This window comes from Hesperophylax consimilis, chromosome 16 (assembly GCF_061612785.1).
Source record: "Hesperophylax consimilis isolate HC1 chromosome 16, BYU_Hcon_1.0, whole genome shotgun sequence".
NCBI classification, from domain to species: domain Eukaryota; kingdom Metazoa; phylum Arthropoda; class Insecta; order Trichoptera; family Limnephilidae; genus Hesperophylax; species Hesperophylax consimilis.
In genome coordinates, this window is record NC_142851.1 from 6,427,962 (window position 1) to 6,449,532 (window position 21,571).

At 36.8% G+C, this 21,571-nt stretch overlaps 2 protein-coding genes across 5 annotated transcripts in view; one reads left to right on the forward strand and one right to left on the reverse strand.

Moving 5' to 3' along the window:
• KrT95D (phosphofurin acidic cluster sorting protein KrT95D) overlaps positions 1-15,246 on the forward strand; it is a 277,937-nt gene extending 262,691 nt beyond the window's left edge. For all 4 annotated transcript variants that reach the window (XM_089640830.1, XM_089640827.1, XM_089640829.1 and 1 more), the window contains 9 exons: positions 2,258-2,409; positions 2,984-3,157; positions 4,300-4,532; positions 5,401-5,555; positions 7,661-7,920; positions 8,484-8,705; positions 9,339-9,603; positions 10,534-10,656; positions 12,654-15,246. In XM_089640830.1, coding sequence (XP_089496956.1) covers positions 2,258-2,409; positions 2,984-3,157; positions 4,300-4,532; positions 5,401-5,555; positions 7,661-7,920; positions 8,484-8,705; positions 9,339-9,603; positions 10,534-10,656; positions 12,654-12,781 — 1,712 coding nt within the window. In that variant the 3' untranslated portion in view covers positions 12,782-15,246. The remainder of the gene's footprint in view (positions 1-2,257; positions 2,410-2,983; positions 3,158-4,299; positions 4,533-5,400; positions 5,556-7,660; positions 7,921-8,483; positions 8,706-9,338; positions 9,604-10,533; positions 10,657-12,653) is intronic.
• Positions 15,247-15,459: 213 nt separating this feature from the next.
• LOC149416599 (actin maturation protease) lies at positions 15,460-21,064 on the reverse strand. Its single transcript, XM_089641417.1, has 3 exons — positions 20,713-21,064; positions 16,893-19,198; positions 15,460-16,678 (listed from the first exon to the last, which is right to left on the reverse strand). Exons 1-2 carry the CDS (start codon positions 20,937-20,939, stop codon positions 18,871-18,873), a joined length of 555 nt encoding a protein of 184 aa, XP_089497543.1. The 5' UTR covers positions 20,940-21,064; the 3' UTR covers positions 15,460-16,678; positions 16,893-18,870.
• Positions 21,065-21,571: the final 507 nt, after the last annotated feature.

The following is a 21,571-nucleotide window of genomic DNA, read 5'->3' on the forward strand; positions in this document are numbered from 1 at the left end:
CTTAAAATTATTCCTATGGTGTGCCTTACCCAATACAGATCTAATATTATAACACTAAATATACAGTTTATACCAAGCAATGACAAAACAAAGAACAACAATAACAGCAGGACAGGACAAAACGAGAATATAAAACATAAAACAGGAGGCAGCTTGTGCTCAGAAATGAGAATCTTCTGAGCAGACATTCAAAAAAGGTACAATAAGGAGGCAACCGAAACCAAACAATTACCGGAAGTTTGAAAATATGGAAAAGAAGTTAAGATTCGATTTTTTAAATAATTTTGTTTTTAAAGCCCATTAGTAAGAGCTGAGGGAAGTTTATTCCAAATGAGCGGGCCTGTTACACTAAAAGAGTGATCGTAGTAAACGGCTCGATTTGACCTAGAAAGTTCGATTAGACGATTACTAACATCTAGATCTGCTGACCTTAGAGTGCTCTATCGCTTTAGTTTTGTCGGACACATAGTTCCGATATATAGGCTGACGCCATTCCTTGCAATGCTTTGAGGGTCATTAAGCAGATCTTAAACTCTATTCTTTCAGGGCATCGAAGCCAGTGAAGGCGATCCCTTAGAAGTGATGGTATTTAATTCCATCAATTGAAGGGAATTCACTTGCATCACGGTTACTATGCTGTACGCTAGAGTTTGTTAAACATAAGTCTAATATTATGCTACGTATACATACGCGAGCTGAACTGACGAACTGAACCTCAACTTATGGGAAAGGAACAAATGGCGCGAAACGCCACTTGCAGTTGCTTCGTTCCTTTCTCGTAATTCGTGGCTCGGTTCGCATTTCGCTTCGCAGATGCATACGTACCATTACATTTATAAAAGGCCCTAGAGGGGCCTACATATTGACCACTACACATAGGGCTTTGTTGCCTTTGCATAACACTTGTCTCACAGTATTTGTGTATTGAAAATGTTATGTTTGGAAAGGATAGTTCGTACAATGTACTCCATAAAACATCTGACCTTGTCGGGTGGGCTTGACTCCGTATATAGCTTATTAACTCTTTAAACACGCAACGTTTCGATGAGAGTTGCACTTGCATGTGGCATTCATTCATTGATACATGTTCACAAGACAAGTGTTACCGGCCACGAACACTCGCAACCCAACTGGTGTGACATCCTCGTACAATGTTTTAATACTTAAAGATAATAATGCACTATGTAGTGTACACAATTATTATAGAAAGCAAAAGGTAATGTGCAGGACTCGGTCTTAAGAATTTTAGACTTTAGATAGTAACTAATAACAATAACTGTTGTCTCTTCGCTATCTGAATAACTTTCCACACTTCTTTATTATGTTTCTTATATCTTATAATGTATGTCATCCTAATCATTCTTCTTTCCTTAATTAATATTTGACTGTTTCAGGGGCATCTTTCTCTAAGCTTTATCTGTCTTGCTTTGTAAAGTAATGCTTTCTGTTTGTTTGGCTTTTTATTGCACTTTACTTTCGTTCTGATATGTTGTATGTGTTTGTATAGTTGAAACATGAAAACATCTTGAAATTAAACTTTAGAAGTATAAAAACTACATGTTATAACTGTTAGCATCTAATAATTTTACTGTGTTTCATATAATTTGACTAGCCTGTAATTCTATTGACCTTTACACTGCATCTTCCAAAATCCAGCTGGGCGTAAAATGAAATAAAAAATAAATAAAAGTCATTTAAAAAAAAATCTGTTATTTAAACAAATCAATTTCGGAAGCATTCAATAATACTAATATTTTAATGATTTGTATAGCACCGTTTTTGTGCAAAATCACCTCAAGGGCGCGTACTATAACATGTATTCTACAAATAAATTTATAGGTAGGGGTCACACTTTTAGTGCAAGCAAATGAAACGTATCCATCAAATTTATTAGAGATATTAAATTTCCAGCCTTTCTCTTTGGTGATGGTCAGTGCCGGCCCTGTGCAGGCGTAATTGGAGCAGTCCGCTCCAGGTGCCGACTTGCCAAGGAGCCAAGGTTTCAAGGTGCCAATATGTAACACCTAATAAGGAGCTCTTAAGACCAGCTCTGGTCCACCTTTGAATGTATAAATGTAATCCGTGATTTATAAACAACGGCATTACCATTGAATGCATAAATCAACGAAAGTCATCGACGATTCGTCCATCTCCACCCTTCTTTTTGTAGTGTTGGTGGCGCATAATGGAAGAGGAACAAGAGTTGAAGGATTCCACGAAATGGTATTAATAAGTGTATTGTTGTTATTTTAAACAGAGAGTGACATCTGGCGTGGCAGGGCGGGGGATCGGGGAACAGGGGGGCCTGACGGCTCCATGCTCCCCTACCTGGACCAAGATGATAACCTGGATCCACAAAGGGAACACATGAACAATGATCAACTTTCTGGGTCACCGCCCAGAGAAAAGGTTAATAATTACACATACCAATCTCTTTGTAAAGGTGCCGCAAAACTTTATGTGCATAGTTATCGAATCGTAATGCAAGTCTTCTTTTTATATTTATCTTTGTGCCTTTCGTTTACATCGGTATTTCAACAAAAGGATAGTATATTACTTTTTATTGTAATAATTCAATTCCTGCAATCTCCATTCGAATCTCTATCTCTGTTCCGCCCACTCAACTACTATGTGCAAGCGAGCGAGAGATGTCAGGCATATTTAAAGAAAGTAGGTATGGGTAAATACCGATAGGTAGGATTCGCGCAGGACCTTTATTTTCGCCCGGAGACAGCATAGCGCCAGCGTAAAAAATACCCACCAGAAATGTGTTAAATGGTTTTCCGATGGAGTGTTTTTTAAGAATTTTATCTGATTCCTAATGTACTTACTTCTATGATGTGACGTTTAACTTAATCAACTCAGTTGTCGCATACATTGTGTTAAATTGTCCCACGTGATAGGATCGATGGATAAAAAGGTCAGCTTTGTAAAGGTTAAGCTTCTTTTAAATTTATCTATCATGCAAACATTTTCTCTTTAGGATGAGAAGCGTTCCCGTCTGCTGTTCCGCTCGGCGGTGAGCTCGGCGGGGCCCGGTGGGGGGAGTAGCGGGGGCGGCGGGCGCAAGAAGCAACACTCGCTGTCCATCCCCGCCGAGCAGGGGCCTCGGCCGCAGGGAGCAGACCATTCGGCGCAGAGTCCCACCAACACTGAGGTGAGTGTGAGACCGAGTGATCTGAAATATCTGGAATCTGATTGAACTCCGAAGTGTTATTGTCTGAGAATTCTTGTTTTGTTTTTATTTGACCTCATTATATGATGACCTCTGTGACCAACCGGTTAAAATACTCTGTGACATGAGAAATTAAATTTGATTTAATTGCATTATTTACCATAAAATCAAAGAAGAAAACCATTCAGAATCGAAAAAATTCTTGAAATGGCTTTAGCTCTGTTTGATGTTCAGATCTAAATAGCCAGGTACTTACCAACCTTCCCCTCTACATCTCCTTCTCCTCCCCACTCCCTTCAGTCTTACTATTTTTTTTTAATAAAAAAGACACATTACATACACTACTACCACCTCAATAAGCGGAAAATGTTGCCTATGTTGTGATGGAGGACTTAGCCAGCCGAGGACTTGAAACGCGATGCCAACTCGGCCACTGACCAGTCAGCCTCAAATAAGGATGCTACGTTCACACTGACTTCCTTCGGACAGTAAAAATCTTGTGCAGCATTAATATAAAAAGTCATCTGTTTTACATGGACCCTTGATTAAGATTATTATCACCAACAACTTACTGTCTTTGTATTTAGTAGGAATTATTAAAAGTCTGCTGTACTCAACAGATTTACTATAATTTATTTACTCTTTTATAATGTGCGACTTTTACATTGGGTAAATGAAATGGATATAATTTTAACACAAGAGTTGGTAATAAACAATGGTTGTATATTATTACAATTGCATAAAGCTTAAAATAAAAAAATAAAAATTATGCTCTAAAATTTTCAGAAATAATATTTTGACATCAAAAAATGGTATGCTTTAAACAATTAATTTGTTATATTAAAAATGTCGATATTTTTTACATATTCGTTTGTTGAACTATGTAGGCGAGGAATTGGTGAATTTGTTTGTGAACGGGGACATTGAAATAGGTTCATATGCCTAGTGTGACGAGTAGGTGCTCTTATATAGACTAGACTAATATGCAATATACTACCACTCCCTATATAAACCTTTGTCTGTTGCCATCTCACCCCAACACTGCAGAAGTCAAAGCGACAACTTTATTGTCTCCTAACATGCATCATTCGTCCACCATCTTCTAACGTTATTATCCATACCAGCCGCGCCGTAGCCTCCTGGAGATGACGTGGCGCGTGCTGGGCGGCGAGGAGGGCTCCGGGCCTCCGCCCGACTGCCTGTGGCTAGTGCTGCCGCCACGCGAGGGCCCCACAGCCGCTGCGCTGGCTGCCCGCCTGGCGCCCCATCTGCCTGCGCCCATTGCCCCCCTGATCCCTCATAATGCGCCCGAGGTGCGCGCCATCATGCAGGCGCTGCTCAACAAAATATGCAAGCAGTGAGTGTTATTCAAATCAATCTAGTGAATAGAAGCAAAGACATAATTGAAAATATTTGTAAAGAGTGAGTAAGATACCCTGCAATACATTAATTATGGACAATGAATACTGGAGTTTGTGTATTTGGGAAACAAAAATTATTATATTCACGAGAGATGGAAAATTTTAGACCAGCAGCAATACTGTCTGCACCTGCAAAATTTTTTGATCCGATTCTTCATATATGCACATTACCCTACCACAAGTGGAGCAATTCTTAATTTCGTAACAACATGGATTAGAAAAGATCTATCAACAGAAACCAACCTATTGGTTTTTACTGATTAAGTATCAAAATCGTTGGATTAAGGCCATCAAGTAGACTGTTCATATAATGACTTTTCAAAGTCCTTTGATACTGTTAATAATCGTCTTAACTTGATAAACTGGCTGTAATACAATTCTCTATAAGACTACTCACCTTTTTTGCTAGCCATCTTGCAGACAGGAAACAGTTTTTTTCTTATGGACTATTCCAATCTTTCCCATTTTTTGTATGATCAGGAGTAACCCAAGGCTCTAATTTTGGCCCACTTCTTATTTATTAATGATATTTCAGATGCTATTCTGTACTCTAGGTTTCTTCTCTTTGCTGATAACCAAAAACTATTCTTAGAAATATCATTTATTGACGACTAAAATCGACTCCAGTCAGATATAGATAGAATTGTTGACTGGAGTAAAAGGAATGGGATTGAGTTCAATGTATCTAAATTTTTGATTTTGTCGTTTACTGGGACGTGTCATACCTGATATTACCGGTATCCAAATTAAAAAATGTATATTTTTTTCTTACCCTGTCTTTAATTCAGAAAATCATTCTTTCAGTTGCAACACGTCAGCCAAACCCATGCAGGCAGTTCGCCTGGTGCTCGTGGGACCAGATGCGCTGGTCAGTGGAGCCCTGCGCTCCTACGTAGACCTCTGGGCACTGAGGCCCCCGGATTGGGGGGCGCATGTTCGCTTCTACATCATACCGCTCGGTTAGTATTCTTTAATTTTATTAATGAAAGGTCTGTTGACCGAGTGCAGGGTTGTTCCGGGTTGCAGCCTGCATGATGAAGTTTTTACTGATGAAAGCCAAACTCCGATAGGAGAGGGCACGACAAGATACATATATTAAGATTATTCCATTTCGTATCTGGTTATACGCTCAATGTATTATTTGCTGCATTATTTGTCCGTGCTCTGCAGTACTTTCTATTGTACTGTTTCTTTTCACGCAACAGATATTATTAATTCTGTGTTAGATCCTTTTGTATTTGTATGTTTTACAATTCGGGAAGTGGGTATGGGTACCGCCGCATGGGGAACCACTTATTGGATAAGCAACACCTCTGCCATAAGTCACCTCAAGTAGCAAGCTAGTTTGGTGAATTAGCAGAGTTTATTGAGGTCTCGGTGGCAGATGCATTTGTCCACCAGCTAAGTGGCGGGCCGGATCGGTAGCGGCCGGTTGAGGGAGACCCTCTGATCTCTCCAGCCAGTTACTGCGTTACTGCGGCGCAGAATACCCTCCACACAGCATCCCAAAAGATGACAGGCCTTAGGGAAATTATTTCCATCCCGACCTCCTGTGTGGAGACAATGTTAAAAAAATGGGGATAATATTGAGTGTGAAGAAACTCACAATCATTTTCATTGGAGTCTTGTCTCCTATAATATATTTCCTCCGAGGCTACTCCTTCCAGTTCCTAGTGCCTAAAGCTGTGGAGTTGATATCCATATCGTCCAGCCACTTGTGTTTAGTCTTGTCTTCCATTGGAGTCTTGTCTCCTATTGTATATTTCTTCCGAGGCTGTCTCCTTCCAGTTCCTGTTGCCTAAAGATGTGGAGTTGATATCCACATCGTCCAGCCACTTGTGTTTAATCTTGTCTTCCATTGGAGTCTTGTCTCCTATAATATATTTCCTCCGAGGCTACTCCTTCCAGTTCCTAGTGCCTAAAGCTGTGGAGTTGATATCCATATCGTCCAGCCACTTGTGTTTAGTCTTGTCTTCCATTGGAGTCTTGTCTCCTATTGTATATTTCTTCCGAGGCTGTCTCCTTCCAGTTCCTGTTGCCTAAAGATGTGGAGTTGATATCCACATCGTCCAGCCACTTGTGTTTAATCTTGTCTTCCATTGGAGTCTTGTCTCCTATAATATATTTCCTCCGAGGCTACTCCTTCCAGTTCCTAGTGCCTAAAGCTGTGGAGTTGATATCCATATCGTCCAGCCACTTGTGTTTAGTCTTGTCTTCCATTGGAGTCTTGTCTCCTATTGTATATTTCTTCCGAGGCTGTCTCCTTCCAGTTCCTGTTGCCTAAAGATGTGGAGTTGATATCCACATCGTCCAGCCACTTGTGTTTAATCTTGTCTTCCATTGGAGTCTTGTCTCCTATAATATATTTCCTCTGAGAGTGTCTCCTTCCAGTTCCTGGTCCCTAAAGATGTGGAGTTGAATATTTCTATTTTTGAGACCGATAATTCGTGGTGGAATTCCATTATAATATATTATAATAAAACAAATAAAAAACTTTATTCCACTTAATTTTATTTTGACCGTAACCGGTTTCAGCTCATCAGAGCCATCTTCAGACTGGTGATCTGTCAGTCTGGTCACCTGACCAGTCTGAAGATGGCTCTGACGAGCTGAAACCGGTTTAAGCTCGTCAGAGCCGTCTTCAGACTGGTGATCTGTCAGTCTGGTCACCTGACCAGTCTGAAGATGGCTCTGACGAGCTGAAACCGGTTACGGTCAAAATAAAATTAAGTGGAATAAAGTTTTTTATTTGTTTTATTATAATATATTATGTGGAGTTGATATCCACAACGTCTAGCCACTTGTGTTTAGGCCTCCCAACATGCCTTTGGCGTGCAGGATTGTGAAAGAGTAGCCTCTTTAGTAGTCGGCTTCTTCTTTAATCTTCCATCCTTGCTATATGTCCTCCCCAATCTTGTTATTAACAGTTTTATAAAAAAATATTGATACCTTTTGGGGACAGAGATTGATTATTGGTTCATTTAAATAGGTACACTTCTTTCAGTTTCAATATTCTTCTTTCCCATTTTCTAACTACATACTTACATATTCATAATTCTTCCAGGCGTCAACAACATATCGCGCTACCTATCATCGGTGGACGCAGGGTATTCCCTCCTGTTCGGGGGCGATGGCTGGCAGACGCTGTGCGAGCGCGTGGCCGACGGGTCCATCGGCGACGCGTCAGAGATGTCCAGCCGCATCAACCGCTATGTCAACGGTTCCGGCCCCACCATCCAGCTGCCCATCGCCGAGGCCATGGTGGCTTACCGGGAGCGCTCCTGCGATGAAGATTCTAGTCAGATATTTGTGCCATTTGTTAATGTGAGTAACTTATCTTAATCTATATTTGTGCCCATTGTTCTGCCTCTTAATTTCAACTTATTCTTTTGATAGTAGTGCCCAATCTCTTAAATAAAGTTCATCAGTGTTGTCTTTGAGTGTTTAGCAATATTTTCTATTTCTAATAGGTAGCTACCAAGGAATACAAGCCTTCTTCTCGTTGTGGCACTTCCTAATCTAAAGTTATTATTAAATACATATATTCTCGAGAAGGTGGCTAGGTCATGTGGAGAGAATGACCGAGCATCAAGAACCAAAGTCCCTGCTGAGCTCAAGACCGATAGGGAGAAGGAGCCTGGGAAGGCCAAGGTTAAGATGGAGCGACAACGTCCTCAAAGATTTGTCTGCCTTGGAGCTTCGAAACTGGAGAGAGCTGGCGCGGGACCGAGATGAGTGGAGGAAGACTCTTGAGGAGACCAAGACCCACCAGGGGTTGTAGAGCCAAAAGTGATGATGATGATGATTCTCGAGATATTAGATAGTATTTTTGATCTTATCTAGTTAGCCCTGTTTTTGTTTCTTACGATGAAATGTTATATTTCCAGGATGTGAGGATAGCCTCAGCGGAGAACTCGCAGCACTCGGTTGATCTAGAGGAGGGGGGCTCCCCCCCGGCCGCCCCACGCCCCTCCCCGCCTGCTACCCCCGCGCCGCCCCTCCACAACACGCCTAGCTCGGGCAGCCTGCTAGGGGACTCGGTCCCCCTAACCCCTCTCACCCCACAACCCAACTGGGAGCCCATGGAGCTGCAGCTGGACTATTGGCAGGTTAGTACATTCAGACATCGTCAGGTATACCAGCCCTCCACAAATCTAACAGTAACGAGGGAAAGATACTTATATTATTATTATTTGTTAATAAGCAGGCAGCATTCTGCTGACGCGCTCATATATAATTGCACAATAAGTTAATTCTTTCTCCTTCACAATTGAGAATCCAATTGAGCTTTAAATTGATTTGTATTTGTAGCATCGATGACTTGTTGCGAAAGTTCTTTCCATGCTTCCACTACTCTGCTTGCAAGAAAGCGTTTCCTAGTAGTGCGAAAGGCATTTTGTCAAATTTTTTTACCCTCCTGGGCCTTGTTGTAACGTCACTGCTTGTAGAAGTATTCCACTAAGTTTGTATGCAAGCTTAAGGTTATTTATTCCAATATGTAGGACAGTGCTTTTTTCAACATTGGATTTTAGAAGCCAATTCTTTGTCCACTAATATATTTAATTTAAGCCATACAAAAGCCGCAAAGAATTTTGTATCATCTGTAATGTATGAAATAAACATAACTAGACCCAGAAGTGATCTTTGAGGGACACCGCTAACATTATGCCTATTACGATTATGATGCTGATTACGCTCAGTTGACAGTTGGTTGATCTTTTAAATATTTTTAATTCTTTCAGATCATCAAACAAGAGTCGTCTTCCAAGAACGAGGAGAGCTCCGCACGCCGCCGGCTGGAAACGCACCTGAAGGGGGCGGTGGGGGGCACCGCAGGCACTGGTGGTCCCCCCCCAACCCCCTCAGGCCCCGCACCCCCCTCCTCGCGCTCCTCCCTCAAGTCCACCTTCCGCTGCCTGCAGGCCGCCCGTCTCACTCCGGGGGTGGACCCCCACGCCGCGCCAGGGTTCCATATAACCTACGCTACTAAGGAGAAGAAGCAGAAAAGTAAGTTGACGTACCTAACTAACAAACTAATTTGAAATTTTGGTTATCAGAATTTATGCTGTGTCGTTGCCTCGTTGCTGGGGATCATGACCATGACCTCCCACTCTAACTGCCCTGATGAACCAAGCTTCTCCACTCCTCATGCATTATAGGCTACTGAGGTCCAGTTGTTTTGCAGAAATTAAAATGTAACATTGTCATCAAATGGCCATTCAGCACCATTTTTTTTGTTTATTGACATCTGGAAGGTCCATTTTAAACGCCTATTCTAGGTGCGTATCAGCTTTCTATCAAATCGTAATAAACTGACAAGCTATAGTTGTCCTCTTCTACTGATCATAATTTGTTCAAAAACTGAAACGGACGTATTTAACGGGAACCTTTCAAAAACTGTCAAAAAAAACAAAATGTTGCTGAATGGCCATTTGATGATTTTGTCACAAGTGAATTTCTGCGAAACAAATGAGTCTTAGGACGGGTTGTTTCGGAGAATTTGAACAATTCTTCAAATTTCAAAGTTAATTTTCAAGTTCTGTGAAAGATTTTTTCAAGTTCTGTTTTTATTTCAGTTCTGTCAAGCAAATAGCCTATGCTGATATAATAACAGAACTTGAATAGGCTTTCACATAACCCGGAAATCAACATTGAAATTTGATGAATTGTTCAAATTCTCCGAAACAACCCGTCCTTAGAGAGCTTCAGACACTATGATAATTAATCACCTATTTTTGATTCTTTGTGCTTCTGGCTGTTCATGATATCCTGAGCTTTCTTCTCCAGCACCACATTTCGAGGATCAGAATGATATAAGATCAATGAAAGAATGCTGAGCCAAAAAGATTTCTTTTCTTATTTATATGCTGAATTATTCCATATTATAGACGAGTTAAACTGCCGTTACTAATATTATTAATAATCTGTTTGTTCCAGTTATGCGTCTGGGCAAGAAGAAGGAGAAGGACAAGGATACGGAGACCGGCAGAAGTCAGACTTTAGACAATGTCTCGCGGCTCATCTGCTCCGCCAAGTCTTCACACAATGTGCCATTGAAGGGTAAGATTTTAGTCTCCTTGTATGATTTTTTTTTTAAGTACCTTAATATTCTTAGTGAGCAGCCCGCCAAGTGCCGAATGTCACCATTTTCATAATAACTTACTTGTTTTTTTTTTGCTAAATGTTCTTATAAATTTTACCAACTTACCCTTAATATATAGAAATCACTTGTCACTGTGTTCATACATGCTAATAATCTCCGAAACCGCCCAACCGATTGCAATGAAATTTTATGAATTTGTATGGTTGGTTTCAGTTTGACGGATAGGATAGTTTTCGACCCGATCTAAAAAAAATATATTTACAACACCAAATTTTTTCCCTACATAGAACTTCCTTCTGTGCAGGACAACGTCTGCCTGGGCCTCCAGTATATTTATAAAAATCGTATATATATCTATCCTATACAGTTTCCCATGAAAACTACAGGGTTTTCCAATAAGAGGTGTTATTTTGAATAGCCCGTTATTTCGGTATGTGTTACTTTTGAAGCTGTCATTTTTTGACATTTGACAAGTAGAAACTACGCTTTTAATAAAAATGGAACGACACAGGCTTCAACAACGCATTGAAATTATTAAAATTCACTTGAGTGAATCAAATGCAAATCATCTTGAGTGATGAGGCCCATTTCCACCTCGGTGTCTTCGTCAACAAGCAAAATTGTTGCATCTAGGGCTCGGAAAACACAAGAGTTATTGTTGAAAAGCCTCTCAATCCTCAACGTATGAGTGTTTGGTGCGGTTTATGGTCCAACGGAGTCATTGGACCTTACTTTTTCGAAAATGATGCTGGAGCAACAGTTACAGTGAATGGATTGCGCTATCGAGAGATGATTAATGATTTTTTGTGGCCGGAATTGGATAGTATTGATCTGGACAACATTTACTTTCAACAAGACGGCGCTACGTGCCACACAAGCAACGAAACCATTGATCTTTTACGATTGAATATCAAAATAACACCTCTTATTGGAAAACCCTGTATTTATGTTCAGAGAAATGTTTTTCTCCCTATGCTGTTAAAAATATATATAACAAAAAAATACGAAAATATTCTTTGAGTTTTATTATATTTTCCAGCTAAGTAAGCGTTCTTCACAATAAAAATAAGTCATATGAGGTTTTCCCTTAAATAAATACTTATAGTACTATGACTTTTAAAAGGTGACCAGGTATGTCATCAAAATGACAATTCAACACACCTCCAAAAAGTGATATAGAGTCATTAAAAGTGATGAAACAAAAACTAGGTAATAGTCACCTATTTAACCTAGTTTTTGTTTCATCACTTTTCATTTTTTTGACTCTATATCACTTTTGGAGGTGTGTTGAATTTTCATTGTGATGAAATATCATGGAACCGTATTATTAATAGTGTTATTTATGCATAAAGTAACACAGAATGAAATGTTTTAATGTAAAAATGCATAAAAATCACGACCGAAAAAAAAACTACCGGAAGCCAGTAGGATTAAGTAAGACACCTTAAATAATGTGGGTTCAAAACATTGCTTTCATTGAATTTATTATAATTTGTTCAGTGACTAGATCTGGATATCCAGGTACTTCACGACCTTCCTCTTTTTCTCCTTCCCCTTTCCCACTTCTTTCAGCCTCACAAAATTTCCGGTAAAATATCTACACTCCGCTTGTAAATACGCCCAAATGATTGAAATGACATTTTGTTTCAACTTAATTATACAAGAAACAACTATTTACGTCAGTGATTAAGTTATTGAAATAATTTGTATAAATTAAGAAATAATCGAAGTATGGAAATTTTATCAAATCTCCAAATTGGGATGCCATTGTTTCACTGGCTCCATACAGTTGGACCTCATGAGGTATCACAATATATCTTCTTCATCTGCTGCCCTCTCCAATCAAAGGTCGGCTATCATCAAGGCAATGTTCACCTGAATGCTGCAGCTCGTAATCAGATTATGTATATTTTTAATTTGCACTTATTAAATCTGTACGCATTTGAAATTCCAGTGTACATTGATGGCGCCGAATGGAGCAGCGTGAAGTTCTTCCAGCTGTCCATCCAGTGGCAGACTCACGTCAAGAACTTCCCCATCGCCCTCCTGGGGGCACCCCTCGCCCCTCAGGAGCTGACCTAAGGCCCCGCACAGACCACAGGATTACCCCACTTCAGTAGGCGGCCACCCGCTCACCATTACTATTAGTGCCATCGTGCTGTGAGATTAGAAGGTAAACGGCAATTCCAGTCATATCGTATCTCGGTGGTTTGTCCGATCTCGTCGAACCTCTGCGTCTGCTAGCCGAGAAGATTCTAGAATAATATTAATCAACATACTAAAAACTTGTATTTATTATCGTTTCGTTTATATTATAGCCGTGTTGTAGATTTAGCAGTGTGAATGTGCGTTATTTAATTTTAAAAGACGGAGCGTTGTATCATATTCGGTTTCTTAATAGAGCTATGTGTAATAATTTTTTATTGTAAAGCATGAATTCGATGTGTAAATTTATATAATTAAATGAAATTTTATTTTCCCATATATTAATATATTATTTAAAAATATATATATTTATCTTTACTAAAAGAGCATTGGAATCTCAGTGCGCCCATCGCAGTTATGGGTCTTTATTTATTATGCCACTATGCATCATATCCAAAATTTTATTCCTTTTTGTAAATTAAACTATTGACGATTGCGCGGAATGTAATTTTAATTTTATAGATAATTTTACTTAATTTCGGCATAGTGTGTTGTTATAAGTCAGATTGGCTGAGATTGTTTGTAGAAGTTGGGAGATGGTGTGGAGAGTGGAGAGTGGAGAGCGGAGAGCGGAGAGCGGAGAGCGGAGAGTGCAGACGAGGAATGTTATAGGATGGCAATATCATACCTAATTGGATCTGATGTGATATAATCCGTGAAGTATTTATTAGCATGTTAAATCAATATCCTAGAGTTAAATAAGTAATTTCTTATGCGTTAAAGTACTATTTTATTATAACTGCACTATTTTACTTTCAATAATAATAGCTGTTAACGGTAGTGCTCTCGCTGCCAAAAATAGTTTTTATCGTATTTATATAAAAATTATCTATGTTCGTTCTGTCTTCGATCATAACATTATTTAATTTCCAATACAGAATACTTATACGATACTTCTAGTACCATTTTACTGCTCAGAATAGAGCCCAACTGACTTTTGAAATAAATTATTAAAATAGAAGATTTCACAATACATATTATATGCTTTACATAGCATAATTCTACATGTTGAAATCAAGAAATTGACATCGATGTATTTAATTGTATTATGTATCTGCGATGCATAGTGATTAAAAACATTCAAACCCCACTGACCAATTAATTGGTAACAAATATTTTTTACAAACTTGACCCCTCAGGCCTCTGGCATATTCTGTCAGAAGGTCGAAGTATTTCCTCTTTGGAAGAGAATACAAATGAGCTGTTTCCAAAAGCGAACAAATTATTAGCCTGAGGGGTTGAAAAAAAGAATTAAAAAATCTTTCTTTGAATTTAAAATGTCTAATAATTACATTTTTTTGTTTATATACCAAAGGAACATAAAATGATCTCTGACTCGTGGTCTGAAGTGAATATTTAGATGAATTCATCCAAAAATAGGTCTGTCTCTATGCAAGCTTCAGTTGGCAATATTGTATGGGTCAATCTTCCAACAGTCAAAACATTATTTACATAGTATATTATCATTTTTTGAATATTGTATTTGACTGATAGTAGTTGCAGTCTCACTTTGTTAGTATTAAAATACAATGTAAGATACATTGCCCGTTGGTTGATTACTATAAAGGTTGGCACTTAGATTACAATCATCGACACGTTGTTCTTCTATCTATGGACCAATTCTTTATAGTACTGACCTGCAAGAAGATACTTAAATGCATAATCTTTGAATTCTTATCGATAAACAGAAAACTGTCAAATGTGATTTAATTCTTTTCGTTTTTAATTCGTAGAACTCATTTATTTTATTTGTTTAATTTAATGTAAATCAAATTTAATAATGTTATTATTAAGTTCTGCAAGTATTTTAATATTGTGACAGCTGTTTCGGCATCAAGGCCATTTTCAAACTGTAGGTAAGCCACGTTGAGACGACTTATTTGGATGATTCTATTTTTCCCCGCCCAATTACATAGACATCATAAAAATTGAAATTGGGTGGGGTTAAATAGAATCATAAAATTAAATCATCTCAATCGTTTCTATGAGCCTAACCACAAAAAACCCAACCGAAACAGCTGTCACAATAATAAAAAATACTTGCAAAACTTATTAATTAACATTATGTGATTATTTCTAGCTATCTTCCGAGAAAAAATAGACATTTTGTGTTTTGTTATAATATAATCACCAGATTTCTGCGTCTACGTCATAATGTTTATTTTCCTTCATTTAGGTTCATTTGTATATCTTCCCTTTGTGTGTAACAATAGTATTTGATAAGTTCCCAAAAAGCCAGAAAGTATAAATTAAATGTTTTTTATGAAAATAAAAGTAAGTTTTCTAATTAAAAGCTTAGAAGGAAATAAAGCCACACATTCAACAGATGTATTATGAAAATAATAAATGTTTAGTCTTTTTTCGCAATAAAATTGCCAAATATGTAGTTATGCGTCATTTGCGAATATTCTGTTTTTTTTACGTAAAAAAATGATATGTGTTTATTTTAAATAAAATAATAAAAATAAAATAATTCTTCAAGAATAATATACAATGTGTTACAAATGTTTAAATGGATTGAAATTCAATAATACTTTGGTAAATAAATGTAAAGTTTGTTGGTTAATGATTGTAGTCTGCTAAAAATTCCAAAACATTTAACGTCTCCTATAATACAATATATATTCAATAATAATAATTAGTTATAAGCCATGGTTGTTATTATAATTACTGAATAATATTCATAACTGAAATGTCTTCCTAACACATTTCTTCAGGTCAACTTAAAAATAAAATAATTTTTATAAATTTCTATAGAAAGCATCGCTGTAATCAATTTATTGAAGGTAAAATATTGTAAGGGTTTTAATTGTTTCATAATATGGCAGAGAATTTTAGGACAAATAATAATAATGTATTTTAGACGCTGCCGTTAAATCTGTCTGATTACAATGGACTATGCTTTATTTGCATTTTCTTCTCTAAATATGTCTTTATCACTTTAAAACTGACACTGGAAATAAGCCAACAAAGATAAATCAATCTTCTCAATAATCCAAACCAAACATTATATTATTGGTACATTTATTTCTAAATTGTCATAAAAAACTAAATATTTCAGAACAAATTTCAATATGTAAAAACTCAATACTCAGCCTGTATTATGTATTAATATTAGCACACTTGAAGTTATAAGTGTGATGGTTTCAAATTTAAGAAAATGTTTGGACTTCATTTTTTAAATGTTGAATTTTGGGCAAGTGCTATATCTACTATAAGTTTGATCTTGGTGTTAGTGAAATCATAAACATTTCAATAAATGGAAAATGCAATATAAATATCGTAGGTTACTGTTTACGTACTTTAATATGGAGGAAAAATATATTGTGTAATGTGTATCAAATTGAGATTCATCATCCGACTGTGTTTATATGTATACATAAAAAGGAATACATTTTTCTTGTTCATTTTGACGTCGATTAATGGTATCAATTAAAGCCTAAGGCACATTACGTTATACGCATCAACGCTTATTAGGGAGTGGCTTATGCAGATTATATGATGAGGTGTCACACTACGCTATAATCTTCCTCAGGAGAGGTAGTCGGATCAATTTAGGAACTCCCGCGGAATACGACGCTCCGTAAATTGATATCATCTGTCAGGTGTGACAGGTCTGTATGGGATTGTGTGGCGAGCGATATGGTGTTACATAAAACAACTTGATGCTTATTGCGTAATGTGTCTCCACTCTATAACTAAACTTAAAAGATTCTACAATGCGAATCCATCTCTACAATATCGCATTTGAAGACTTTCGGAAAAGACAAAAACCTTTTTTGTTGTTTGTTTTTGGGGTGTTATGCCGTGTTGCATTGTTGATGTGCCACATCTTCGGATCTACCGGATCTGCCCTGATGATGGACACTGCAACGCTGTCCGAAACGTCGGCTAAAGAAGGAGTTAGCGCAACACGGCATAACACCCCAAAAACAAACAACAAAAATGCTTTTGGCCGTGAGAATCTAAAAACTTACAAGACAAAAACCGTTTGTTAAATTACTTTTTAAAATCAATGTTTTAAACATTTTTAACTGACCACTTGGATGATTTTAACTGTCAATTGAATAATAAATTAGCAAGTAATGCAGAGATTACATATTGAGCGCCTCTGGAATAGGTGGCGATTTCATGCATAATGTTTACGTAGGACTTAACCAGTCTGAATTTAATTCTACCAAAGCAGTATGTACTATTGACTTCACCAGTAAACAGTTGGAAACATCTGCATTTAATCAACACCTTTCTTCATAAAGGCCCAGAAACAGACAGCCAAGATGACTGTCCATCTTGTTCAATCATAATTTAATACACGGCGGAGGTTTATTTATTTACCCAAGTTCCCAAGAGAAAATGAATGGTAAAAATGCAAAAAGAAATTCAAATATATGTATTATGAATAAAATGTCTATGCAATCTGTTCCTGGAATCACAGTCAGTGTCTAGGCATTTATATAATAAGGTGGACTTTTAATTAACTTGCAGTTTACCAGAACCATCACATAGGCGGCTTTTATAACTCCTACGGTTACAGTACAGCAACAACATAAATAAAACAAAAATTTAGGTTCGTTATCACAATAACGCTTCAGCTCTTTTTACCAACTACATAATAGTGTATGAGAAGGAGCTGTTGAAAATGAGAAACGATGTACCTATGTTTGTTCCCCCCACATGAAACATGTAATCATTCTTTTACATCTCCCTCACACTTAAAGAAATGAACTGCCGTTGCCGTGGGAATTATAAAAGAACCCTTGGAATCTTGAGTATTCAATATCATCAGACAGCTAATAAAAAAAAGCACAAATTATCATTAATAGCAGAGTTTCCGACGTTAGAGCTTGTAAGTAGAAAATTTTTTAAGTGTCCAATATTTTATATGTATTTCTAGAATCCATTTTAAATAGATATAAAGTTAACTTTATTCCATTAGAACCCAGTCAAGTTAAAGAAACAAAAATGTACCCTCTCTCCTTGTAGGCCATTTCTTTTCATAATTATTGCATTTATAGACTGATTGATAGCTATTCTGAAGAAAACAATACAACCCCAATTATGGAGTAATAGCTTGGCGTACTAGACTATAGGATAATAATATTATATCTTTATCCAAATATTTAAAATGTGAATAAATGTATTAAATCACAATATGTCATTATTGAATTCATTCTCCCACAACAGCAATACATACAAAACTACATATTTATTTAGTTGATAAATAAATAACAAATAAACAGACTCATAGTTCAATAAGTAATTGACTGAGGGTAGCAAAGTCCCGTATTGACTCCATCACTTTGCTTTTTAGTCTTTCTGTAAATTTGTTTATGTGTTCCTGGTCAATCCTGTCAAGATGTCACTGTTGGAGTAATCAACAATCTGATGTTCACAGAACTACCATTAATAAAATATTTCAAAGACAAAAGTAAGTATTTATGAAAAAAATAATGGTCTTAAATCTTTTCCTGGGAGTCCGGGAATTACCAAGTCACTGGTTAGTCGTTCTGCTAATGTAGTGCTAGTGAAATTAGCCAAATGGATTTAATGAGAAGGTACTAATAACAACAATTAATCTTTATGTACAAATAAAATAGTTAATACAAATCTTTATTCTCTCAATAAACACATAACATACAAATTTATTTTATTTTGTGACTAGAATTTGACAATACAATAAATAATGATGTTCCCTTATCAGGCACAAGAGCTCCTCTTTTCTGATAAGGTATACATGACCATATAATATGAACCTTAATATTATATTTTGCAAAATATGTATGTATTAATGTAACCCATATGATGTATATTAAAATAATAAAAAAATTAAAAAAAATATTATTTATTTTTAAGTTAGTTGTTTGATAATATATATCTTTAAATTACACATTACGCGGCATGCACCAAACTTTTCAGGAGGGCAAAATCAAAGTGGGGCATTCACAAAAGGAGTCTTGTTAATTTTATTATTCAAACGGATGTATCAATATAAACTGTCCTTTAAGTCCTTGTTCTCCTCCAAGACCTCCTTCAGGCACAATATACTCCAGATGAGCGTCACACTCTCTATCTGGAGAGAACTCCGTTAGATTCTTGTTGCTATCTTGCAAATCCTGGAGCCTCCACAGGGCCACGTGCAGAGACTTGCCGTGTTTGACCGTCACGTAGACGCTGTCGGGGTGGTACTTGTTTTCACTGTCAGGTTGGTCCACCAAGATGATGCCAGTGACGAGAGCCCAATGAGCCTTGTGCCCGCTTTTCAGGCACGGAGAATGGTTGCGGTCAGAGTCATAGCTGAGTCGAAATTGTTAAGAAAGCAAATGGATTTAAAATAACTGAAACATTTTTGTATTTGCCTCCCTCAGATATGGATTGTTGTTGTCTATATACACGCTGTGTTCGGAAACTCGTACAAGCGAGAATCTACATCAAATTCTTTCATTTTCATTCAGAACTCAAAAAAACTTTTTATTTTCGTTCTAAGCATTTCAACAAAAGGGTTCAAAAAAACTTTTGTAGCTGGGTTTCAAATATAGATACTAAATATTATTAATTAATAAATTGTGGGATTGGAAACCGCAACCTACTGATTGATAGTCGAGAGCCTTACCCCTCGACCATGGAGGCTGTCAAATCAAATCTACTTCCGGAACTATGAATAAAAGGAATTTCCTTGAGAAAAAATGTTAAGCTATCCTGTGATTTTTCGCATTTTTGTGTAATGTGATGCCTATGAAAATGTATGTAAAATTAATGGTTTCTGTTACATAGATATTAACCTTTTAAATGCCAGTAGGTAGAAGTGTAGCTGTGCACAGCAGGCCAAGAATGCGAGTTAACTCGCTCTTGGCACAGAAGCGGTTAATAAATTATTTTGATTTTCAATTGAATATTCTTCAATATTTTTTATCTATCAGTACCTACTATTTGTTTTTTATGGGAAAAATATCTTATTGCTAATTTGCAAAAATGGTAATTTTTTTAAAAATGGTAAAATTTAAATGTTTGTTTGTTCAAAATCTTAAATCTCGGAAAATTCTTCACTGATTGCTTTGAAATTTTGACACAATGTTGCATTGGAATATGCGGGTCGTGTTTTTATATGCCTGTATTATATAGATGTCACCTGTGGCAGGTAAACATTCTATTATCTTTATGTAGACACATGCTTTTTTGAAAAACAGCACCAACAGATATAAAAGAAACACGTGCTATTGTTTCTCTATCTGCACAGACTAAGCCACAGCAACGAGTGGCGGGGTACAACTAGTGTTTATAATACATTTGTCTAGTAAAATTTGTATTTTGTTTCAGTAATTTTAGATTAGTGTTTAGATGAAAAAACGTAAGGTGAGCCATTTTAAAATCTTTTTATGTTTTATTTCAAAATTTTAATATGTAAAAAATTATGTTTATTACTAATAATAAAATTTGAAGATATATTTCATCACCTTTGAAAAACTGTTATTAATTTTCGGATACATTCAGAAATATCCCATTTATTTGGATTTTATTGAGAAGCAGAAATACACACAAATTCACTGACAGCATATTTAAGAAATGTAACAGTCAATATGCCAGAGGCCTGAAGGGTTAAAATAATGTGTGGTTATTGGATGTCCACCGTACCATAATATTTACTGGATGGTGCACCAGAAATCACATTCCTCATTCTTTTGAATTTTTACAATAATTTGTACACATATTTAACAATATAGCAAATAGGTAGATAGCCCTTGTCTGTGAGATCCAGCTATCCTATGGCTTGATGACTTGATTCTATAAGATGAGATCATTTTAAAGGATACGGCACCAGAGCTACGCAGCCAGCCAATAGGGATGATATCACATCTGGTGAGAAAAGATTTGCTTGGACGATCTCTGTCTGTATACTCAAACCTCCTAAATCAGTCAAAGTAGATTTTAATAAAGAGTGCGCAGACTTCACACTAAAAAGCTCTCCATTATTTGAGTACTTTTGTTCTCTGGCTCTTTCCAGTAATTCTAAAGCCGAAATCTTTTTCTGGAGCAACATTGAAATGGCAACAAGTCCGCAAGTCGGCCCCACTTGCAACTGTGACTCAAAATGTTTGTAGGTATAATTAAAGGGTTGATTTTTGGCACAAAATGCATATCTTTGGCAAGTTTTCTGTAGCTCGGGATACTTTGAGGCATAAATATACCACTCTCTAGATCGATATCTTCGGGCTTTTTGTATACAACAGAATTATACAGTACTTAACCACAGATATACAAGCAGTACCTACCGTGCGGAAAAGAGCAGTAGACAAGATAGAAAAAACTCAAGGTCATCTAAAAGTAAGATGCAACCATAGACAATATAATTGCTCTCGGCCTACTCCATTCATTCACTAGCCCAAAAAAAATATTTTAAAAATAAAAATGTCCTTGAAGCAGAAAAATGTCGAAATGTTTTCCAAGGGGCAAGGTTCATCTGACTAAGAAAATAAACTTTTACAGTGCATTTCCTTGAGATGAAACTTGTAAATCTGAGAAGAAGAAACCCAAAATGACAAGAAATTTGCAAAAACACCGAAGAAAATTTCCAAAACATGATTGTCCGACAGTATGACGAAGAATTCCGACATTTTTCAGCCTCATGAACTCATGGTTACATATGTTTAAAAATCTTTAATTTCACCAAAA

Bases quoted from the DNA above. Each gene is read 5' to 3' on its own strand.
- LOC149416599 (XM_089641417.1), bottom strand. From the start codon at position 20,939: ATGTTGCTCCAGAAAAAGATTTCGGCTTTAGAATTACTGGAAAGAGCC. The intron at 19,199-20,712 runs GTATCCTTTAAA...ATTTCGACTCAG, and splicing joins GGCTGCGTAGCTCTGGTGCC to CTATGACTCTGACCGCAACC.